At 59.4% G+C, this 19,011-nt stretch overlaps 1 protein-coding gene across 3 annotated transcripts in view; it reads right to left on the bottom strand.

Moving 5' to 3' along the window:
* Window positions 1–1,242: 1,242 nt before the first annotated feature.
* Window positions 1,243–19,011, bottom strand: part of TMPRSS6 (transmembrane serine protease 6) — a 33,224-nt gene continuing 15,455 nt past the window's right edge. For all 3 annotated transcript variants that reach the window (XM_059402081.1, XM_059402083.1, XM_059402082.1), the window contains 11 exons: window positions 18,051–18,187; window positions 16,571–16,683; window positions 16,177–16,286; window positions 8,802–8,947; window positions 8,283–8,381; window positions 7,271–7,384; window positions 6,308–6,424; window positions 5,867–6,035; window positions 4,256–4,527; window positions 2,564–2,700; window positions 1,243–2,018 (listed from right to left, as the gene is read on the bottom strand). In XM_059402081.1, coding sequence (XP_059258064.1) covers window positions 1,860–2,018; window positions 2,564–2,700; window positions 4,256–4,527; window positions 5,867–6,035; window positions 6,308–6,424; window positions 7,271–7,384; window positions 8,283–8,381; window positions 8,802–8,947; window positions 16,177–16,286; window positions 16,571–16,683; window positions 18,051–18,187 — 1,573 coding nt within the window. In that variant the 3' untranslated portion in view covers window positions 1,243–1,859. The remainder of the gene's footprint in view (window positions 2,019–2,563; window positions 2,701–4,255; window positions 4,528–5,866; window positions 6,036–6,307; window positions 6,425–7,270; window positions 7,385–8,282; window positions 8,382–8,801; window positions 8,948–16,176; window positions 16,287–16,570; window positions 16,684–18,050; window positions 18,188–19,011) is intronic.

Here is a 19,011-nt window from a genome sequence, read left to right as displayed (position 1 = left end):
GGCTCTGCCTACACCCCTCAGCCTCCCTTGTGGACCCCCATCTGTAGTGTCTGTCTCTCGCCTCTTCAGTCTTCCCACTCACCTTCTGCGGAGGGGCTCTGAAATCCTCCTCCAGACCTCAAGCCCTGCCTACCTCCTGCACACCTCTCTCCCAGAGGCACCCCAGGTTCCGACACCTTCTCGGAGCCCTTCCCTCCTCAGGGGCCCCAGGCCAGGCAACAGGTCCTCCACTGGCCCCGTGGATCAGGACAGACACCCGGGAGTGGTCCTGGGTGACTTCTCCCTCACCCAGCACCCATCCACCAAGGCACCTGGAGGACACAGGGTCCTTTCAGTCCATCCCCATTGCCCGGCTCATTCGATCCCCTCCCCACCGTCCTGGAGTTCAGCAGTGGCCTCCCCACCTCCCACTCCCTCTACACTGGGCCTAGGGGTCCTTCTAAAATGTGTATCCACTCACGTATCACTCCCCTGCTATAGAGCCTTCTTCCGTGGCTCCCCAGAACACCCAACATCAAGTCCCTAACTCCAGATTTTTTTGCCATCTGATCTCCGTTTGCTTCCCTCTTAACCACTGTTTAACTCAGAACAGCTCACGGATGTGCCCTCTTCTTTTGGGACTTAAACCTTTGTACCTGCTGTCCCCCTGTCTGGAATGCCCTTCCCCACCTTGGCCACCTTTGGGTGGCAACTCAAGTCTCACCTCCTCCAGGCAGCCTTCCCTGACTTCCTCAGCTCCAGGCTACCCCAAAACCCCTGCACACTGGATTATCCTCCTCAACCCTGAGTTCGGGAGCTGAGCTCTGTGCATCTGTCTGGCCCCAGCACAGTGAGTGGCACATAGCAGGAGACCGAGGGCTTAAGAATGAAGGATCCCCAGAATGCCAAGGGAGTGTCATGCTGAGAAGTGGTGGACTGGGAAGCAGGAGGCAGGGCTTCCTCACCAGCCTTCACCCCGAACCCGACCCCGCTGGTGTGATTCTGAGGATGGCTTCTCTCCTCTGCCTCAGTTTCCTCCCAAGCTTGCAGACAGAGCTTACACTTGTCCATCCTGATCTGAGGGTCACCAAAACACCTTCCTCCTGAGGTTGCTCCTGGGACCTGAGCAGCTGCCCTGGAGGTCACCCCTGCCCCCCAGGCCCCACCTTGGCCTTCTAGACATTCGACAAACAGGCTGGGCAGGAAGCAGAGTCTGCTCAGCCAAGAGTGTAGGGTCGATGCCAGGCCCCATTCAAACCCCACAGCAGGCCCTCAGATCAGACGGCTTTATTCCACAGGGCAGTGGAACTCACTTCCAGGTGGGAGTGGGCAGTGGAGGCCTAGGGGACAGGTAGGGGTGGGGTGAGGACCCTAGACCCGGGACTCCCCCCACCCTTTGGCTTACGGTGGCAGCTGGCTCACTTGGCTGTCTCCAGGGCTCTGGGGGTCCCTCGGGGGTGCCTCCCATCCCCACCCCTCAAGTTCACAGGCTGACTCTACTCTCTGCATTGGCGGAGGGGAGCTCAGACACCCCTCTGAGGACCCGGAAGCCCCATGATCACTGCTGGGCGACTCCAACCCCCCAAGTCAGCAGCAGAGGAAGAGGAAGGAGAAAAGAGGATCAGGAGGCAACAGGGCGGGCGTGAAACCCCCTAGCTGGGCCTGCTGACCGTCCAGGCCCTGGGGCGCAGGGGGAGTCTTCACCAGCTGATCTCCATCGCTGGGGCAATGTCAGGGAGCAGGTTGGGGGGACGACGGATGCCACCTCCTGCCTCCACGGGGCCCTGCTGCCCCCAGAATACTCGCTCCCCTGTCTGGTGGGGGCCCTGGACTCTCTGCGTCCAGGTGGTGGGCCCCAGCTCTGCAGGGAGGGGAGCTCCTCAGGTCAGCACCTGCTGGATCCAGCCGATCACCCCTGTGATGCGGGTGTAGACACCAAAGTAGTTGGGCCGGCCACAGCCCAAGCCCCAGCTGACCAGCCCAGCCAGGAACCAGCGGCCACTGGGCTCCTTGCACACCAGTGGACCTCCCGAGTCGCCCTGAAAGGGGGAGAGATGAAACAGTCGCATCAGGGTCGCATCAGGGTAAGCCGGGGTTCCTGACTGCTAGGATTTTGCCACGTGACAAGAGACTCTTTCGAAGCCTCTGCTTCCCCTGCTCCCAATCAACAGAGAGAGCCCAGAGCACCCCTGCTGGTCGGTCCTTCCCCGGGTCCTGGCTGTTGCGGAAGAGTGCACGTGTCCCCATGCCCCACTGCTCTCCGCCTCCCTTCTGTGGGCTCCTTCCACTCCTAGCTCCCGTGTCCCCTTGGGCAAAACGCCTTGCTCAGGCAGGGGGCAGAACTGGATGTGAGCCTGAGACCTGCCCACCACCTGCAGCCCTCTGGTCATTGGGGGCTACAACTTGGTGCAAGTCTCCACCTCCCCAAGCCTCAGTTTCCTTATCGGTAAAGTTGGGACAGCCATCCCGGCCCAGGGCTTCAGCAGGCTGGTGTGAGCAGAGGGCCAGGCCTTGAGTGATGTGAGCGATGCCCACCCTCCCTCCCTCCCTCCTGGCCACGGCGTCCCCCCTCCCCAGGCGTCACCTGGCAGGCATCCTTCTTGCCCTTCCGGTAGCCAGCACACAGCATGCGGGGCGTCACCTGGTAGCGGTAGGCCTCACCGCACAGATCCTGCGGGATCAGCTGCACATCGACCTTCTGCAGACCGTTGCTGGTGGGCCCTGCCCGGCGAGGTTGGGGGCAGAAGGCAGAGACGAGGGCGGACTCTTGTGCTATTGTCCTTACAGCTCGGGACTCCCCCACCATCATCTCTCCTGCTCTGCCCGCCCCCTACCCCTCCGCCTCACCATCACCCTGTTCTGGTCCCTCGTGGCCCCAGGAAACAGAGTCCCCACCCAAAGCCTATCTGGGCTAGTGTCCTCTCTGCTGCCCCTCCTGCTTGAGGCGTCTTGGCCAGCTCTCCCGCCCCTGCTCGGGGACAGCCCCTGGGAGGTTTTCCCAGAGCACACATCTGACCCCTCCACTCTCCACTTAAAATGTATCAGTGTCTCCCCTCTGTCCAGCTCAGTGCTCTGCTGGGGCCCCAAGGGAGGGCCCCCAGGGAGCTTCAGTCTCCCCTGTGCCTGGTCCCGCCCTGAGATCTCGTCTGTCTGGCCAGGGTGCGGCTCAGTGGTGTTTCGCTGGAGGCCTCAGTGGGTTTTAAAGGGCAGGTCAGGCGACGTCCTGCTCAAGCTCCTTCCTGCCAGCCCTCGCCAGCATCCACCTGCCCCCAGCTCCCTTCTGGTGCAGGGTGTGCCCAGGACTTCCGGGGTTGCCACTGTACCCCTAGCGGGAACCCCTCTCTCCCCACTTGGACACTGCCGACTCGGCCTCCCAGCCTTGGCTTAGCCAGCACTGTCTCCCCCAAGAATGTTCTCTTCATCTTTACAACCCATCTTCGCCCAGCTCAAGGTCTGGCATACAGCAAGTGCTCATTAACGTGTCCTTGAATGAGTAGCAGATGCACTCATCCTGGCTTTGCCACCATCTTCCAGCGTCCTCTTGAACAAGTCACTTCTCATCTGAGCCTCAGTTTCCCCATCTCTAAAGCATCTCTGCAGTCCTGCCTGCCTCCAGGTTGTAAATCACTGTCCCTCTCTTTAAAGCCACCCCTGTTAAGGGTGAGGGGCCTGGCTGTGGCTGTGCCAGGCTGGGCCTGTATTCAGAGAACTGAGCTGGCCCCTAGGGATGGGGAGTTTAGGTGGGAAGGGGAGAGACCCCCGGCTTCGGGGGCAGTAGCAGGCACAGCCGGGCTCCGGGGTCAGGGAGTCCTCGCTGCCAGTCCCCGTTCCAACCTTCTCTGGCTGGCTGACTTGGAGCAACTGCTCGAATGGGACCATAATGCCAACCCTTAGGGGTATCGGGTGGATTAAACAAGACCACGTTCCCGAAAATCCCCCCACCATGTAGAAAGTCACCTGTGTCCAATGAGCAGAGGTTGGAGCTTGCCCATGGGCTCTTGGGTTCCTAACCTGCCCCATCACTTCACACGTATCCCCCAAGATAACCTCCTATCCCCTCCGTTCCCTTGAAACGTGATCCAGAAGGAGGGAAGGACCGGGAAGGCCGGAGCCACCTGCTAGACTAACAGCTTGTGTTCTGTAACATACAACCTGGGTTCACCCCAGGACCAGGGGACCCCCCCCGCCCTGGCCCCTCCAGGCTCCGGAGCCCCCGGAGGCGGACCACACCCTCCCGGGTCCTAACCCCGCCCTCCCTGCAGCCCCGCCAGCTCACCGCCCTCGCGCAGGGCACCCCAGCCTGTGATCCAGCAGTGCAGGCCGGGCTCGAAGAAGTGGGAGCGCGCGGGCAGGCAGACGGGGCGCACAGCGGCCGAGCGCACCACCGGGTGGTCGAGCTGCAGCAAGGCCACGTCGTAGTCGTGGCTGTCCTCCTCGTGGTAGGGGTGCAGGAGCAGCCGGCTCACCTTGAAGGACACCTCCCCCGGCCAGCGCGAGCTCTGCCACACCTTGCCCAGGAACACCGTCCACAGTGCCGGGGAGGCCATGCTGCAGGTGGGGAGTGGGGCAGGGGACCCCGCTTAGCCGCTGCTTCTCTCAGCCCGGACCCTTAGGCTAGCTGGCTTCCCCACCCGGGCCACCACCGGAGGTTACATCCGTCCCTTTCCTGCTCTGGAAAGCCAGCTGGTGGGGGCTACAGCCCATGGTGCTGGTGCTGGAGTCCACCTGCCTGGGTACCAATCCCAGCTTCGTTCCTCCCTAGATGTGTGTTTGCTTCTCTGGGCCTCAATCTCCTCATCTGTGAAATGGGGGCAGCATCTTCGGCTCCTGTTACTGGGGGGAATTCTGTCAGACTGCACATATAAAAAATTAGCCCAGTGCCAGACAGTGGCAAGTATTTCTCTCCCTTTTGTCTGTGCACCTGACAGACGGGGCTGCTGTGAGCTCGTGGAGATCTGCTGGTCCTCCCTGGGAGCGGGTGGGCTTTGAATAGGCAGCGACCAGCAGAGGCTGGGTGGTGAAGACCCCTGGATGCCGGGTCAACGTCCAGCACTTTCTTGACCTCATGGGCCGCAGGGAGCCAGGGAGGCAGCAAGAGAGTGAGGTGGTCAGACTGTACCCAGAAAGGGCACCCAGGCCCCTGGGTAGGAGATACAAAGTGGGGCCAGGCTCTGGGCTCCCGGGCGGGACACGAGGTGCTGGGGAGAGTGTGGACAGGCAGCGGCTGGGGACTGGTCCGGCGCACCCAGAGCACTTGTCGTCTGGCTCTGGATGTAGGGGCATGGGGCGCAGTGCCACGGTGGCCCTGGTCTTTGGCTAGGGACTGTGTGGACCCAGGACAGAAGAGGGGGTCTCGGAGGGGAATCCAGGACTGGCGGGGCCCAGGAGATGGGGCTGGGAGGGGAAAGGGTTGCTGTCAGCCCACCATGCAGATGAAGAAGCTTCCTGTGAGGTGGGGGGGGGGGGGTGTGATGTCCCTTCTTGGAGGCTTCATGGGCCCCACCCACCAGGGCACAGGCACCTGGCATGGAGGGGAGGGGTATGGTCTATGGCCCCGTGAGGCTGTTCTCTGCTGTACCCCCAGTGTGGCACAGCTCCCTAGTATGAGCATGATAAATATTGCTGAATGGATGAGTGATTACGGGAAAGAATGAGTGAATGAGTTGCTGACCACTGACTGAGGGCGGACAGGTGGAGCAACCTTCCCTGGGCACGGACTGTGTTCATCGTGGAGCAAGGACTGAACCCGAGCATCAGAGCAGCTAGTCTGATGGGCTTCCCTCCACCCCGCCCTCCTGCTTGGACCTCAGACCCACTCTCCCTCCCTGCCGGGCCTCGCCTCCCCTCCCCCATCTCTTGTATCTCCATTCCCACATGCCCTGCTCACCTGTCCTCCTGGAAGCAGTGGGCGGCTGTTATGACCCAGCGGTCCGCGATGAGCGCCCCCCCACAGATGTGTCGGCCCCGAACCTGGAGGCTGGCCTGCCAGGGCCACTCACCCTCCGAAGACACGGCCCCGCCCACGATGCGGCTGGAGGGGCCCTGGAGGCCACAGTCTGGGGGTGCAGGGAGGGACAGGGACGGCCAGAAGCCAGTGAGGAATGGATACAGAGAGAGATGGAGAAGGGGAGGCAGACAGGAAGCCAAAGGAAAGATGGAGGGGGATGGGGAAGAATGACCCAGAGTGCGTGCAGAGGCCGCACAGAAAGAGCCCAGTGAGCTCTCCCTCACTCCCCAGTGCGGCGCCTCCTTCCCTCCGTCCCACACTCAGGGCCCAGCGGGGGAAGAGGGCCCTCTGCCCGCGCTCCCCACTGGCCCCGTGGCTCACCACAGTGCCGCTCGTCCGAGCCGTCTCTGCAGTCGGGCAGCCCGTCGCACTGTGGGTTGGGTTTCTTCACGCAGCTGCGGTCCTCACACTGGAAGGTGAACGTCCCACAAGGCACCCCTGGGGGGGAAGGGGATGGGGACAGGGCATGGAGCGTGGGTCCCGGAGCCCCAGGGACCCTCTGAAACCAGGCCCAGGGAAGGTGGACTCTGAAAGAGGTCAGGAGGAGACTGGGGAGCTGTCCCTTGAGCACACGGAAGGGGCCCTTGAGGCTCCTGTAGGGTACCCTAAAGGCAGGCCATGTCCCATGTCTCTTCACCTGCTCAGGCTGGTGGGGAGCAAGGCTGTGTCTCCACTGTCAGGAGGCTCCTGAGAGCAGGGCTGTGCATCTCCTGTTGGTCCAAGGCTCCCTTTGGAGCCCGGCCCTTCCTCTAGATCTGGGCCCCACCAGCTGGCCACCTGCTCCTCCCTGTCTTCACCGTGAAGAACTTTCTGCAGCCCCACCTGGTCTTGGCCTGCTCGTCTTTCCTTCTGCCTATTTAAGTTTTACCTCTTTGCAAGGCAAAGTTCGAGTCGGAAGATTTCCCTGCCTGATGTCCTCCTGCACTCCAGGCTACCCATACTACTGGACGTGATATCCAGAAGGCACTCGGCCAGAGACAGTCACCATCACGTCTTCCTACCCACAGATCATCCCAGAGGACAAAGACCACCTCTTTGGTGTCTTTTATTCCCACTCCCTCCCTCTGCTCACCTATCGCTGGCTTGCATGCAGGTGTGGGTTGGATAGATTGGGATGGACGGACGGACGGATGGCTGGAGAAGGGTTCATACAGATGGGTTGGTGAGTGTTTGGACAAGAGGGTAGAAACCTCTGCTGCAGAAGCATGCAGAAAGGCTGGGCTGTCCTGGCTGAGCCCATTACTTGGTTTCCGTCTGGGCAGCCGGTCACCCCCGCCACCCTACCTTCCCGGCACTGTTCCTCGTCACTCCCATTGAGGCAGTCGGGCTGCCGGTCACACACTCTGGACAGGGAGATGCATGTGCTGTCTTCTTGGCACTGGAATGTGGCTCTGCAGACTGCATGGGGACACACAGAAGAGGCAGGTGAGAGGAAGCCCGAGGAGCCGGGCTGGGACTTTGTGCGGCCTCTAGAACGTGTACTGTATCACAGGCTAGGACTATAAGTCTCCTTCTTAGCTATTTTACGCCCGAGTTTCCCAGCAAGTGAGATACCCCACTTCCTGGGTGGGAACAGAAAGGAGATGATGACCTGTCCAGGGTCATCTGGCTGAACCAGAACCTGAAGCCAGATGCTCTGATTCCACACATGAGGCACCTTCCCCAGCACATCTGCCTTCCCTCCTGCTTCTCTCCCCAGGTGTTTAACACTTGGATGGGATGGGGCTGGGGGAGGTCAGACAAGAAAAGGGGCGCCAGAAGCCAGGACTCAGAAGGAGAGTGCTGACTTGGGGACCCCCAGGGCCCCTGCTGCCGGGACTGGGCAGTGGGGAGCAGAACTCTAGTAAAAGCTGGCAGCTCCTGTCTGAACCCCTTGAAGTGGAGGTATGGAGACCCCACTCAAGGGAGGAAGACGCAGGATTCTCTCCTTGGTCACCCAGGGCCTGCCTTCCCCTTCCTGGTCCTCCATCCGCTCTGTACCTCCTTTGACAGCTGGCTGGGACGGAAGGCTGGGGCCAGTGGCCTGGTCGGGAGGAGCTGGGAGCTCAGAGCCAGGAGACCTTGGTCCCCAGCCTGTCCCTGCTACTACCCCAAACCGTCGCCCCGGGGAGCCCACTTTCTGTCTCCATGCTTCCGTCTTCTCATCTCAGCACAGCAAGAGAGCCCACTTCCTGGATGCCGATAAGAGGAGCTGCACATTTTGTGGGGGGCTGGCGTCTCTTCTCAAAAAGGGGGGCTCGGCTCCGTGCTCAGAGAAAGCAAGGCAAGGAAGGGGCGGGACAGACGGGCGGCCTACCACAGTTTCTCTCGTCCAGGCCGTTGGGGCAGTCCTTCACCCCGTCGCACGCGGGCACGCACAGGCCGTTCACAGAGCAGAGGAAGGCGCCGGGACAGGCTGCATGGGGAGGGCGCCCTCAGGACACACGTCATCGTGCAGACATGTGCAGACGTGCTGCCCCTGTGTGCCCACACACGTACGCACATGTACGCACACCCATATGCACGGTGCGCATGGACGGACGCGCCCGGGCCCGTGTACACAGCACACACACGCACGCGTGCATACACACACACACACACAGGTCTGTGTGAGTGTGTCTGCCTGCTGAACCCAGGTGACAGCCTTGCCTAGGGGGCGCACACAAAGCCTCAGGCAATGCACGCACACACGTACGCACACATACACACATACACACATACACACATACAGTCCTTTAGTTCCTCCACTTGGGGCTTCCAGGGATGGGAAGGAGGCAGGGAGAAGCGGCGGGGCATTGGGGGCGCCCGCCCTTCTCCCTGGTCTGCTCATACTCACGGTCGGACTGGTTGTACAAGCCATAGTGCACCTGCACGCCGGGCCCGGTGAGGGGGATCTGGGACGTGAAGTTGACCGTGATGCCGGCAGTGGCCACCACAGGGATCCTCTCGGCGTAGGGCTGCAGGGTGCGCAGGCCACACAGCCTGGGGGTGACAGAGACAGACTCAGGGATGCACGGGCCAACCCCAGGGAAGGGACAGCTTAGTGTCCTCATGCACAGACAGGGCAAGGGCAGAACAGCCGGGGTTGGGGGGGGAGCGGCGCCCTCATGTTCCCCTTCTCTGTCTTGACTGCTGCTTTGGGTGACTGCCCACTCCCAGGGTCCTCTTCTAGAAATCAGCCTATGTCATTCCCCTGCGCAAAGCCTTCAATGGTTCCCCACTCGCTGCAGGATAAAATTCCAAGCCTGAATTCTAGTCCCATCACCCAGGAGCTGTGAGATCCTAGCAAGTCAGGGTCCTTCCCTGAGCCTCAATTCCCCCCTTACAAAATAAGGGAAATTATCAACTCTGTTGACTCCAAATCTGAGAGTGTTTCAGTGTGTCCATAAAGGCCAGAGTCCTTGGCTGGCCTGCTCTGTGTAGACAGGAGTAGCTTGGGCTCGGTGTGGGGGAGGAGATGGCTTGTGTGCCTCGGTCAGGCACGGTCCTTCCCACTGAGAAGCCTCCACAGCCCCGGGGTCTCCCTGTGACTCTGTGGACCTGAGGGGAGCACCACTTCTGCACCCAGGACCGATACAATAGCACGGGGCTGAAGGATGTCATCTCCGTGCATGGCGGCACTAAGGTGGGACCATTCCCCAACCATGGGAGGGCCCTCACATCCCTGCTGGACTCCCCACCCCAATGGGATGCTCTGGTTTCCCCAGAGCAGGTGGGAGAAGCTCCATGGAGGGGCGACGTTCAGAGAACAGCTAGGAATCTTCCTACAGTATAAGGGATTTATCCTACATGGTTTCTGGGCACATCTTGCCTCAGAGCAAGTGGGCATGCTTTTGCCAAGTGGGAGCAAACCCTCCCCTGGAATGATGGGTCGTTCCCCAGATAGCTCCCCGGCGTTCCCTCCCTCCCCAGGTGAGACACCCTCACAGAACAGATGGGTCAGTCCCCTGAGCCCCCCACAGGGAAGAGGGCACCCTCGCTGAGCACATGGGAGCACCTTTACAGACGAGGGAGGCACACCCAGGCCACAGATCAGAAGAGAAGTGAAAGTGCCCCAGCAGAGAAGGCAGGGGGAAGTCAGGGTGGGAATGTCCCAAAGCATGATGGGAGCATCCCACCACAGGTGCAACAGCTAACTCTCGGGGTGGGGCATTGGGGGGGCAGGTACTTCCTCGAAACTTCTAGAATACGGCAAGCACCTCACAGTTCAATGGATTAGTCAACGAGCTAATCAACAAACAACTGAGGAAGATTGGGGGTTGTCTTGTCTGGCCCCTCCCTCACGGACAGCGACACTGCAAGGCCTCACTGCACAGAGATTGGGAGGTCCTTGCCACAACCCCACTTTGTGAGACAGAAATTGTTCTCGAATCTTACATTCCAGAGGAGGCTTGCAAAGGGAGTGGCACAGGTAAGCCAGAATCCAGCCTCCTCGGGACCTAGGAGGACCCACCCAGCCTGCTCCGGGGGTGGGGAGACAGGCGCACCTTGGCTCCCACTTCCCATGCCCCCACACAGACCTCCCCATGCTCTCTGACTATAGCGTATCATTTCCTTGCTTCCAAACCAACCCACAGTCCTCCAAGCACCACCAGGGCTCCAAAGTAAAAATTATTTTCACAATAATGCTCACGTAATATTTGCTTTCTTTCACTCTCATTCTTTTCACAAAGGATACGGTGGAATTTTCCAGAGACTACGTGACGTGTGAGACAGCAACCCAATGACGCCCAATGCAGTTCTATTAATCCAGTTTAAGAGAAAGTCATAAAAATGTCAAATAATGATATTTTTCTCACCAAATGCTTTTGGCTTTGGGAACTATAATTAGGTTTTTTTTTCTAAAATGTTGTTTATGTTAAAATTGTAGCAGATTTTTGAGTGAATTGATGTTTTTAAACTTCCTTAGTTATCATATCTAATACTGTAAAAAGAGATAATATAACCTTCACAAAAGCCCTTTGGGGAACTCAGTAATTTTAAAGCCGGTAAAGGGGTCCCAAGGTGGGAAGTTTTGGGAAGCCCTGCTCTCCGCGACTCCTCCAGCCCAGGGGGACGCGATGGTGATGAGCTGCCACAAGGGGGCACCCCCGAGCAGGCCTGGCCCTTCTTGGCCTTTTAAAACTAAGGGAACAGAGCTTGGGCTGTCTGTCTGTTTTTTGGTTTTTGGTTTTTGGTTTTTTGTGGGTTTTTTGGTCTGTTTTTAAAGTGGACAAACAAAGGGTCTCATGGATTAGCATCCCCTGAGAGTTTCCCAGAGGAATGGACAGGTGAGCTAGGGGCAGGAAATACTGGGGAAATGGATCAAGTATGCCCCTGACCATGCAGAAGGTTTGGGGACACAGGATGCTGTCCCCGCATGGTCATGGAGGGGTTGCGGAGAGGCAAGGAAGGAACCAGAGCCAGGCCGGAGAGGAGTGGAACATTTCAATCTAGAAGAGTCTGCATGGTCACCCTGAGCTCTGGCCAGGGGCTCTAAGGTACCAGTGGGGACTGACAGGACATCATCTCCACTGGCGTCTGAGAGAACGAGGTCCAGGATCAGCCTGTGGCTCGGCCTGGAACCCCGGGAACGGCCCCCCTCCACCCCGGAGGCAGTATGTGGTTCTCACCATGGAGGCCCAGAGCAGGGGCTGGTGGCAGCATTCCTGGGGCAAGGCTACAGTCTAGTGGCTCAGGCTGAACCACTCAACTTAAAGATGGTCTGTTTAGTCTGCACAGTGGTAACATAAATATTTTTTCAAGTTCAGTTGCCCGCTAATTTCACATAATAATCTAGGTTCTTGCTTCTTCTGAAAAACAAGCCCCAGAAACACTGGCTGGAAGTAATCAGAGGCTATCCGAATTAGACAGAGCACAGGACCCCCTGATAACCAGTCCCTTCCTCTCCTGCTCTCCCCCAAACAGCCTGTCCCCCAGAACTATGCACCAGCTGGGCTCCTATGTGCACCGGCATTTCCAGGTCCTGACGTAGAGACTTCTGGGGAAGGGTATGCACCTTCAGGCTAATTCCTCCCCATCCACCAAATGCCACCTCCTCCCCCACGAGCCGTGTCCAAGAGGCCATGGAACCCACCTCAGCTACAAAGTGCAGGGTCTGGAGGCGCATTTTTGCACAGTGGCCGGCTTGCCTTCTCACCTCTGTGGATTGGGGATTTTTTTTTCCTTCTTGCCTCACCCAGACTGTAAGAAGGGACCCTGTCAACTTTCTTGCACGTTAGCAACTCCACACAGGGAGGAATTCAAGAAAGAGTGGACAGGTGGGCAGGTGGTAGGTTGGTGGATGGATGGATGGATGGATGCACACACGCAAGCCTTCCCTGCGCTAAGGACAGATGAAGTGGGAAGGAGGGTCGGAGAAGGCGAACACTAAAGAAGGGAGAATGGCAGCGTCGGATGGGGTGAGCAGAGACCTGGACCCCAAGCCTCAGAGCTGAGTGGGAGGCCAGCTTTGCCACATGAGGCAGCTGTGTGGCCCTGACACGTCACCGTCAGCAAGCTTCAGTTTTCACCTCTATAAAATGAGGGTGGGTGATATTATCTGCTTTGGAAGATGTTTTAAGGAAAGAGAAAATGAGACATGAGATGAGAAAAAGACTTCTCCGAAAGCTGCTGACGTTGTCAGGCTATGAGCTCATCTAGGACAGTGGTAGACGCTGTGCCCACCACACTGCCAGCACCCAGCCTCAGGGGCACACACTCAGCCTGACCTGGAGCCTCTGGGGCTACAGGCAGTGCTGGCCACGCCGGGGCCCAGGGGAGCAGAAGAGCCACCCCATAGCCGGGCCTGGCCTGAGGAGGCTCCGGGGGGCCTAAGAGCCAGTGGGTTCTGCCTGTCCCATCAGAGGGAGGGCAGGGGAAGTGATCGGGCAGATCACAAGAAAAGTGACATCACAGGGGAGGAAGCTGGCAGGAGGCAGATTCCCCGAAAGGGGGAAGCCTGGGCCGTGGTGACGCCCAGGCGGAGCAGGTTCTGCGAAACCACGCAGCCGGCGGCCAGTCTTACTAGGTCAAGTCCCTTCACCACCTCCAGGCCACTTAAAGGCCAGGAGGCCTTGGCCGTGGGCACTGGGAGAAGCTGCTAGAAAGCAGTGAGGTGGGGAAGGGCAGAAAGGGCTCAGAGGGGCGAGACCGCAAGCCCGAGGACGCCCAGCCCGCAGAGGGAGCCGGGGCCAGCGTTCCCGCATCACTACGCTGACATCTGCGGGGAAGTCACCTTCTTCCCCCAACCCACCCTCCGTTGCTGCTTGTCCATGGCCATTCAGGGTCGGAGGACTGCACCTCCCCCTCCGTATACACCCTGTGCCCACAAATCGACACTGTTCCCCAGACCTCTCATATCTTTGCCACCCACACAAGCAAATTTTCCAACAAATGCTCATTCAAAGAATTTCCCAGCATCGACATTGGATGATCATTATCAAAAAAGATCATAACTAAAGGAAATGGTTTGTCCAGTGCTTATGGTTTGGAGGCACACCTCTGCCTTCCCTTCCACGCTCAGACATGGGCCGCGGCCTGGGGGCAGGCCTGGGGACATGAGTTTCCACCTGGGGACTCTGGATCCTTCACAAAGATCTCAGAAGAGAGAGATGGGACTTCCCAAGCCGTTCTCAGAACTGGCGGGAGCCACAGAAGCCATTGGTCCTCTTGCCAGGATGCCGGTGGATTGGTCAGGAGTCCCGTGGCCAAGAGAGCGAACAGCCGGCACGGCTGCTCAGAGGCTCCGCGGGACAAATCCGCATGGGCGTGAACACTTAGGTGTGCAGGCGTACACACACGGACTCGTGCACACAAACGGGTGCGTATACCCCCATGCACTCTGGACCCGACTGCCTCGCTCGATTCTGGTTTCCCCACTTGCAGTCTGGGTGGCATAGTACCAGTGGTTTTGTCTCTCTGTGTCCTGGGTTCCTCACTGGCCAGTGAAGGCAGCCTGGGGGCCTGTTTCCTCACTAAATTGTTGAGGATGAGGGATCCAAATCCCCCAGCTCGGTTTCTGGCCGGCCCAGCATCAAGAGCCAATGGTTAACTCTGTCTGGACCGCCCGCAGGAGTCAAGGTCCCTTGCCCATGATCTCATTCAGTCCTGCCTTGGCGGGGGTGTGGGGAGGGAGGGGAAGTGTCTATTTCATGGCCAGTTTTCAGATGAGCTGCCGGAGGCTGGGAAAGGGGAGCCCCCATCTCGCAGCAAGGGGACGAGCCAGGATTCCAACCCTGATGTGTCCGGTTTCAGTTCTCTGCTTCTTACCAGCCCCACACAGAGTGACATTTCGCTCGCAACTCATACACACAACCTACCAGGAGACACCTTCCTTCAGACATCTGTGTAAATGGTAGAAAGCTGGGGCCTAGGACTGGTCTAACCCTTCTGAAGGGGAAGGTGGTGTAGTCAGAGTTAGCTGTAGACGCCCCTGAGCACATCTCCAAGTCGCCAGGAAGCACAGGGAGGTGTGGGACGAGAGAGAAGAGGTACAGGAGAGCCGCACCCGTCAGGCCTCCCCCCTACCCTCCCCAGCCACCACCTAGCCGCACCCTGAAATCCCTCCCACCACCGAAAGGCAAAAGACCAGCAAAAGACGCCAAATCCTTCAGCTTTAGGCATCTTAGGTCTCAGTTTTCCGTCCTGTACAATGGGTGAGGACTGGATTCGACGGCCAGTCCAGCCCTTACGTTCTGTAGCCCGGTGGTGCTTTGAGATGCTGGGAGGGAGCTCCCTGTGACCCCACTGGGACCTGTCATGGTGTCTGAAATCCTACCCTCAAAGCCTTTTCCTTTTCCTTTGGACTCTTTCCAGCCATGGCCCACATTTAAGGGTAGCTCAGCAAGTCCATAGAAGCGGGGCCCATAGCTTGACCTGAGCCCTCCCTGTCATGGAGACAGTGAAGGTCCTCTGGACCATCCTCCTGGTTCCAGCGGTGTGGGGTGTGGGAGGGCTCTGCCTGCGGGGCCGTCTGGGCACCCCTAATCATACCAAACCTCAACTCCCTTTCTAGGAAACCGAATAATGACGGCTTTGATGTCCCAGGCCGGTGAGCCTGGCTCCTGGCAAGTGGGCTAACCTTGTGTGTTGGGGGAGAAGGGCAGGGGAGGCACACCCGGGGCCTGCCTGCCGCTTCCTCAAGGAGGGCTTGAGAGGGTGGCAGGAAAACATGCCACCATCATTTGAACAAGTGTGAAATGTGCGCCCCATCATTCCGTGCGCTCCTGACGCGGAGAGGTGAGCCCAGCCAGCCTCAGTCTGGCAGATCCCAGGCAGGGAGCGATGCGGTCCCCAGAGCGTTCCATGAGGATAAAGGTCGCGGGGCCCAGAAATGCCACCTACATGCTAGGATGTGGGGTGCCGTTGTTGGCCGAACAGCACAGACCTGAAGTCACACCATCTCCTGTCACCAAACCCTCCAAACAGCACAGAGCCGAAGTCACACTATCTCCTGTCACCCCCCAAACAGCACGGGCCTGTAGTCACACCATCTCCTGTCACCCTTGAACAGCACAGGCCTGAAGTCAGACCACACACATGTCTTCCTTTTCCCTTTAATCACAGCCCCAGACGAATTCAGAATCCTGGACAGCCTGGGCGCCCCAATGAGCGTTGTCAGTCCCTTTTGTCTGAGTAGGGTCAACCAACAGGCGAAATCCACATTGGCGCGTGTGGACACCAGTCCCAGAACCCAAGAGGGGACTTTAGGCCTGTGCTGTTTGGGTGGTGGGGGTGATAGGGAGGGACCCTGGTTATGGCCCCTCCCTGTGGAAATGGTCGAATTAGCAAAAGCAGCCTTGGCCCTGGCTGCGCAGCTTCCTGCAGCGAGGAAGCCACTTGACTTTGGCCACGAGCAGGGAGTGGGAGAAGGGAAGCAGGGCCTCCGATGGCTCAGGGAGGGGCTCAGGGGCAGGCTCTCTAGCCTTGCCGAGTCCCATGGCTCCCACACCGTCTTGTTTAAGGATCCAGGGGACCGGACAGTGGAGTGACAGCACCCAAGGAAATGAGACATTTCACTCTAACTAGACTCAACATCCAAGGTGGCCGAGAGGGTGGCAGGAGGGGAGGCAGGGGCAGGGGCCGGGACAGGGAATGGGTCAAGGGGTGGGGTCACAGGCCCGAGCACCCGGGGCTGGGCTCTCTTCCTGGGCCGCCCCTCTGGGGTCTGGGACTGGGGCTCCCAAGGTGGGTAACTGTGGGGAGTGGGAGGGAATCCCGGGGTGAGGTACCTCCGGTTCTGGATTGTCCACTGTCCCTGGGTGCACGGCAGGTCATACTTCTGCCTCCGCAGAGCATAGGCGTCAAACCAGAGGGCCAAGCCATAGTCCAGAGAGGGCACCTGGGACAGAGGAGTCGGTGTGACGGTGCTGGTGGCCTCACTTCCCAGGACAACAAAGGGAGGAGGTCCTCCGACACAGAGCCCCAGCAGGGGCTGAAGGTGGTCAGTCACTCAATAAACAGGCACTACGGTGACCCACAGAGGCAGACCGTGGCCTCACCTGTCACCACCCCCCTTCTGGAGGGATTTGCACCCAGGGCTCAGCTTGCACCTCCCCGGGGCTTCCCGAGCTCCGCAGGGTGCCTTGGGCAAAGGGCGCGTGGGTGGCAGAGGACGGGGCTCACCGTGAGGTGCCAGGAGCAGTGGGTGCTGGGCGAGTAGTAGCTGGGGAAGTAAGGCGTGCTGAGGACGCCCTGCGGCTCCAGACGGCCCTCCAAGGTCAGGTTCACCTCACAAGCTGGGCCCCGAGAACAGCTGTTACACAGGGTCCCCAGGGCCCAGCTCACTGCACCTCCCAGCAGGTGAGGGGCAGCCGTAACCCCTCCACCCTCCTGCCGTTAAACAGTAGAAGTTAGTTGCAGGATATGATCTGGGGCCTCAGTTTCCCCACCCAGAACATGGGGACAATAATAGCCCATACCTCACAGGGCAGGTAAGCGGATTAAATAGACATAAAATGCTCAGACAACTTGACATATAGGAAGTGCTCAATAAATGGTAGCCACCGACACAGATTGTGCCGCACCAGACCCTTTCACCACGTGCGTTCACAACAGTGTGAGCCTCGGTTATGGTGGTGGGGGAGGGAGAAGCAAGCCCCTTTTCAAGATGAGGCTCAGAGAAGAAGGGGGACTTGGCTGAGGTCGCAGAGCTAGAGGGTGAGGAATCAGGAGGGTTCCCAGCTGCCCTGCTACCTCTCCCTAGAGTCAGGGTCCCCATGTTCCCCTGTCCCCTGAGTTATGTCAGTGACTCCCACGGAGCCAGAGCCAGCTCCGGCACCTTCTCAGCCCTGGGCACCTCCAGAGGGATGCCAGAACCCAGCACGGGCATCAGGGGACCTGGGTCACTGCCAGGAGGCCTCTGGGGTCAACACCAGGAGAGGGAGGAGAACCAAGTAGAAAGAGGGGGACTGCCGGGTTGGGGGCGGGGAGCAGCGGCTCGTGGTCTCCTGTTGTTCTGGAACCTGCAAGATTTGTTTGGCTGATCCATGCCCCAGGACAGCCAGGGCATGAAGCATGGGGTTCTTCCTGAGAAACGGGGTCAGGGAAGAAGGGAGGGAGATTCGGAACAGGAGGCCAGTAGTGGAGGCCAGCGGGCAGCCTGGAGAGCCCTTCCCGGAAATACTGAGTGGCCTTCCCTGAGCCGAGTGCCATCTCCAGGGAGATCTGTGGGGCTCCTTTTTGGTGTGAGAGGATGGTCTGGGGATAAATCTGAGGTTCTCAGGCCTCCTGACCACAGACCCACCCTCCAGCCTCAAGCGGATACAGAGGGAAGAGGGCCAGGGGAGGAGCTGAGAGAGGAGACACGGGTCCAGGATGGGGACCGAACAGACAGTGAACAGCAAGAGGGCGGGAGAGAGAAGGAGGGAGAGGAGGGACAGGGGACAGGCAGGGTCGGAGAGGGAGGGAGAAGTGGAGTAAGGACAGAGGACAGGAAGAGAGGGGCCAAGGGCTTGGGAGGGAGGAGAGCAGAGGGGCTTCCAGAACCTTCCCTCTGCTCCCATCCCACCTCAACGACAGCAAAGAGGATGAAGGGTGCACCGGCCTGTGCCCTGGGTATCTGCCTCGGCTCCCCTCCCATCCCGGGGGACCCCTGACCCCTCACCCTGGAAGGCCACGGGCTGCACGGAGAGCACAAAGGGGTCATAGTAGCTGTGTAAACCCTTCTTCCAGACCACCGCCATGACAGCGCCGGACGCCAGGACCTCCACCACCGGCTCCTGGCGACTGCAGCCGTAGACCCTGGAGGGACAGAGGAAGGTGACCAGGACGGGTGGGGCCTGGAAGGGGGTTGGGTGGACTGCTGTGTGTCCCCGCGCAGGTGTCCGACCCTCTCTGCCCCAGGAGACTGACTGGAAGCCCTGCAAGGGTCAGGCCAGCTCCTCAGGGGAGAGAGACCAGGAGGTTGCCCAGAATGTCCCCGTCAAACTCCTGTTCCCCTGGATCCCTGTGCCCCTGAGGTCCCAGCCTGTACCCTGCAGGGAGATGAGGTTTCAGGGTTGAGGGTCCTGAGGTCACCTAATGTTGGGGTTCCTTTTCTTTACTTGGCAGCAGAGCCCACCTTGTAATTAAAATGTCTTGAAGCCTCCCAGGGCGTGGAGCCCCGGCAACAAGCCATTGAGTTAAAGTCGGTCGAGGTCCCTTCTGCTCTATCTCCTTATCACCCCTGAAGACCTCTCACGGCTCTAGGATGCAAGGGTGACAATTCCCTGATCTTGTCTGACCCTCCCCTTTAGACCTCCAAGGCCCCGAGATGGCACAGGGTGCCTGTGCGCCATCGTGAGCAGGGACAAGGCTGAGCTGTCCCCTCCCTAACAACAGGCTGGGGTGGAGGGGAGGGGTACTTGAAGAAGCCCCAGGGGAAGCCCATCAGCGTCCCCCCCCCCCCATCATCCCTGGAAATCAGATGGTGTCTGGCTTCTGTGCGCTTCCCAGAGCCCTCCAGGAACCCAGCCCACGCGCACCCCAGGTTGAGGTCATCATGCCGGGGGTGTGTAAATGAATGTGCCTGCTGCCTCAGAGCCAGGAGTTCAGAGAGGCCCCGGGGTGGGGGGAGGGGATTGGGG

This window comes from Mustela nigripes, chromosome 6 (assembly GCF_022355385.1).
Source record: "Mustela nigripes isolate SB6536 chromosome 6, MUSNIG.SB6536, whole genome shotgun sequence".
In the NCBI taxonomy this organism is placed as follows: Eukaryota; Metazoa; Chordata; class Mammalia; order Carnivora; family Mustelidae; genus Mustela; species Mustela nigripes.
The sequence above is the reverse complement of the archived record's forward strand: the minus strand, read 5'-3'. Positions and strand labels throughout refer to the sequence as shown.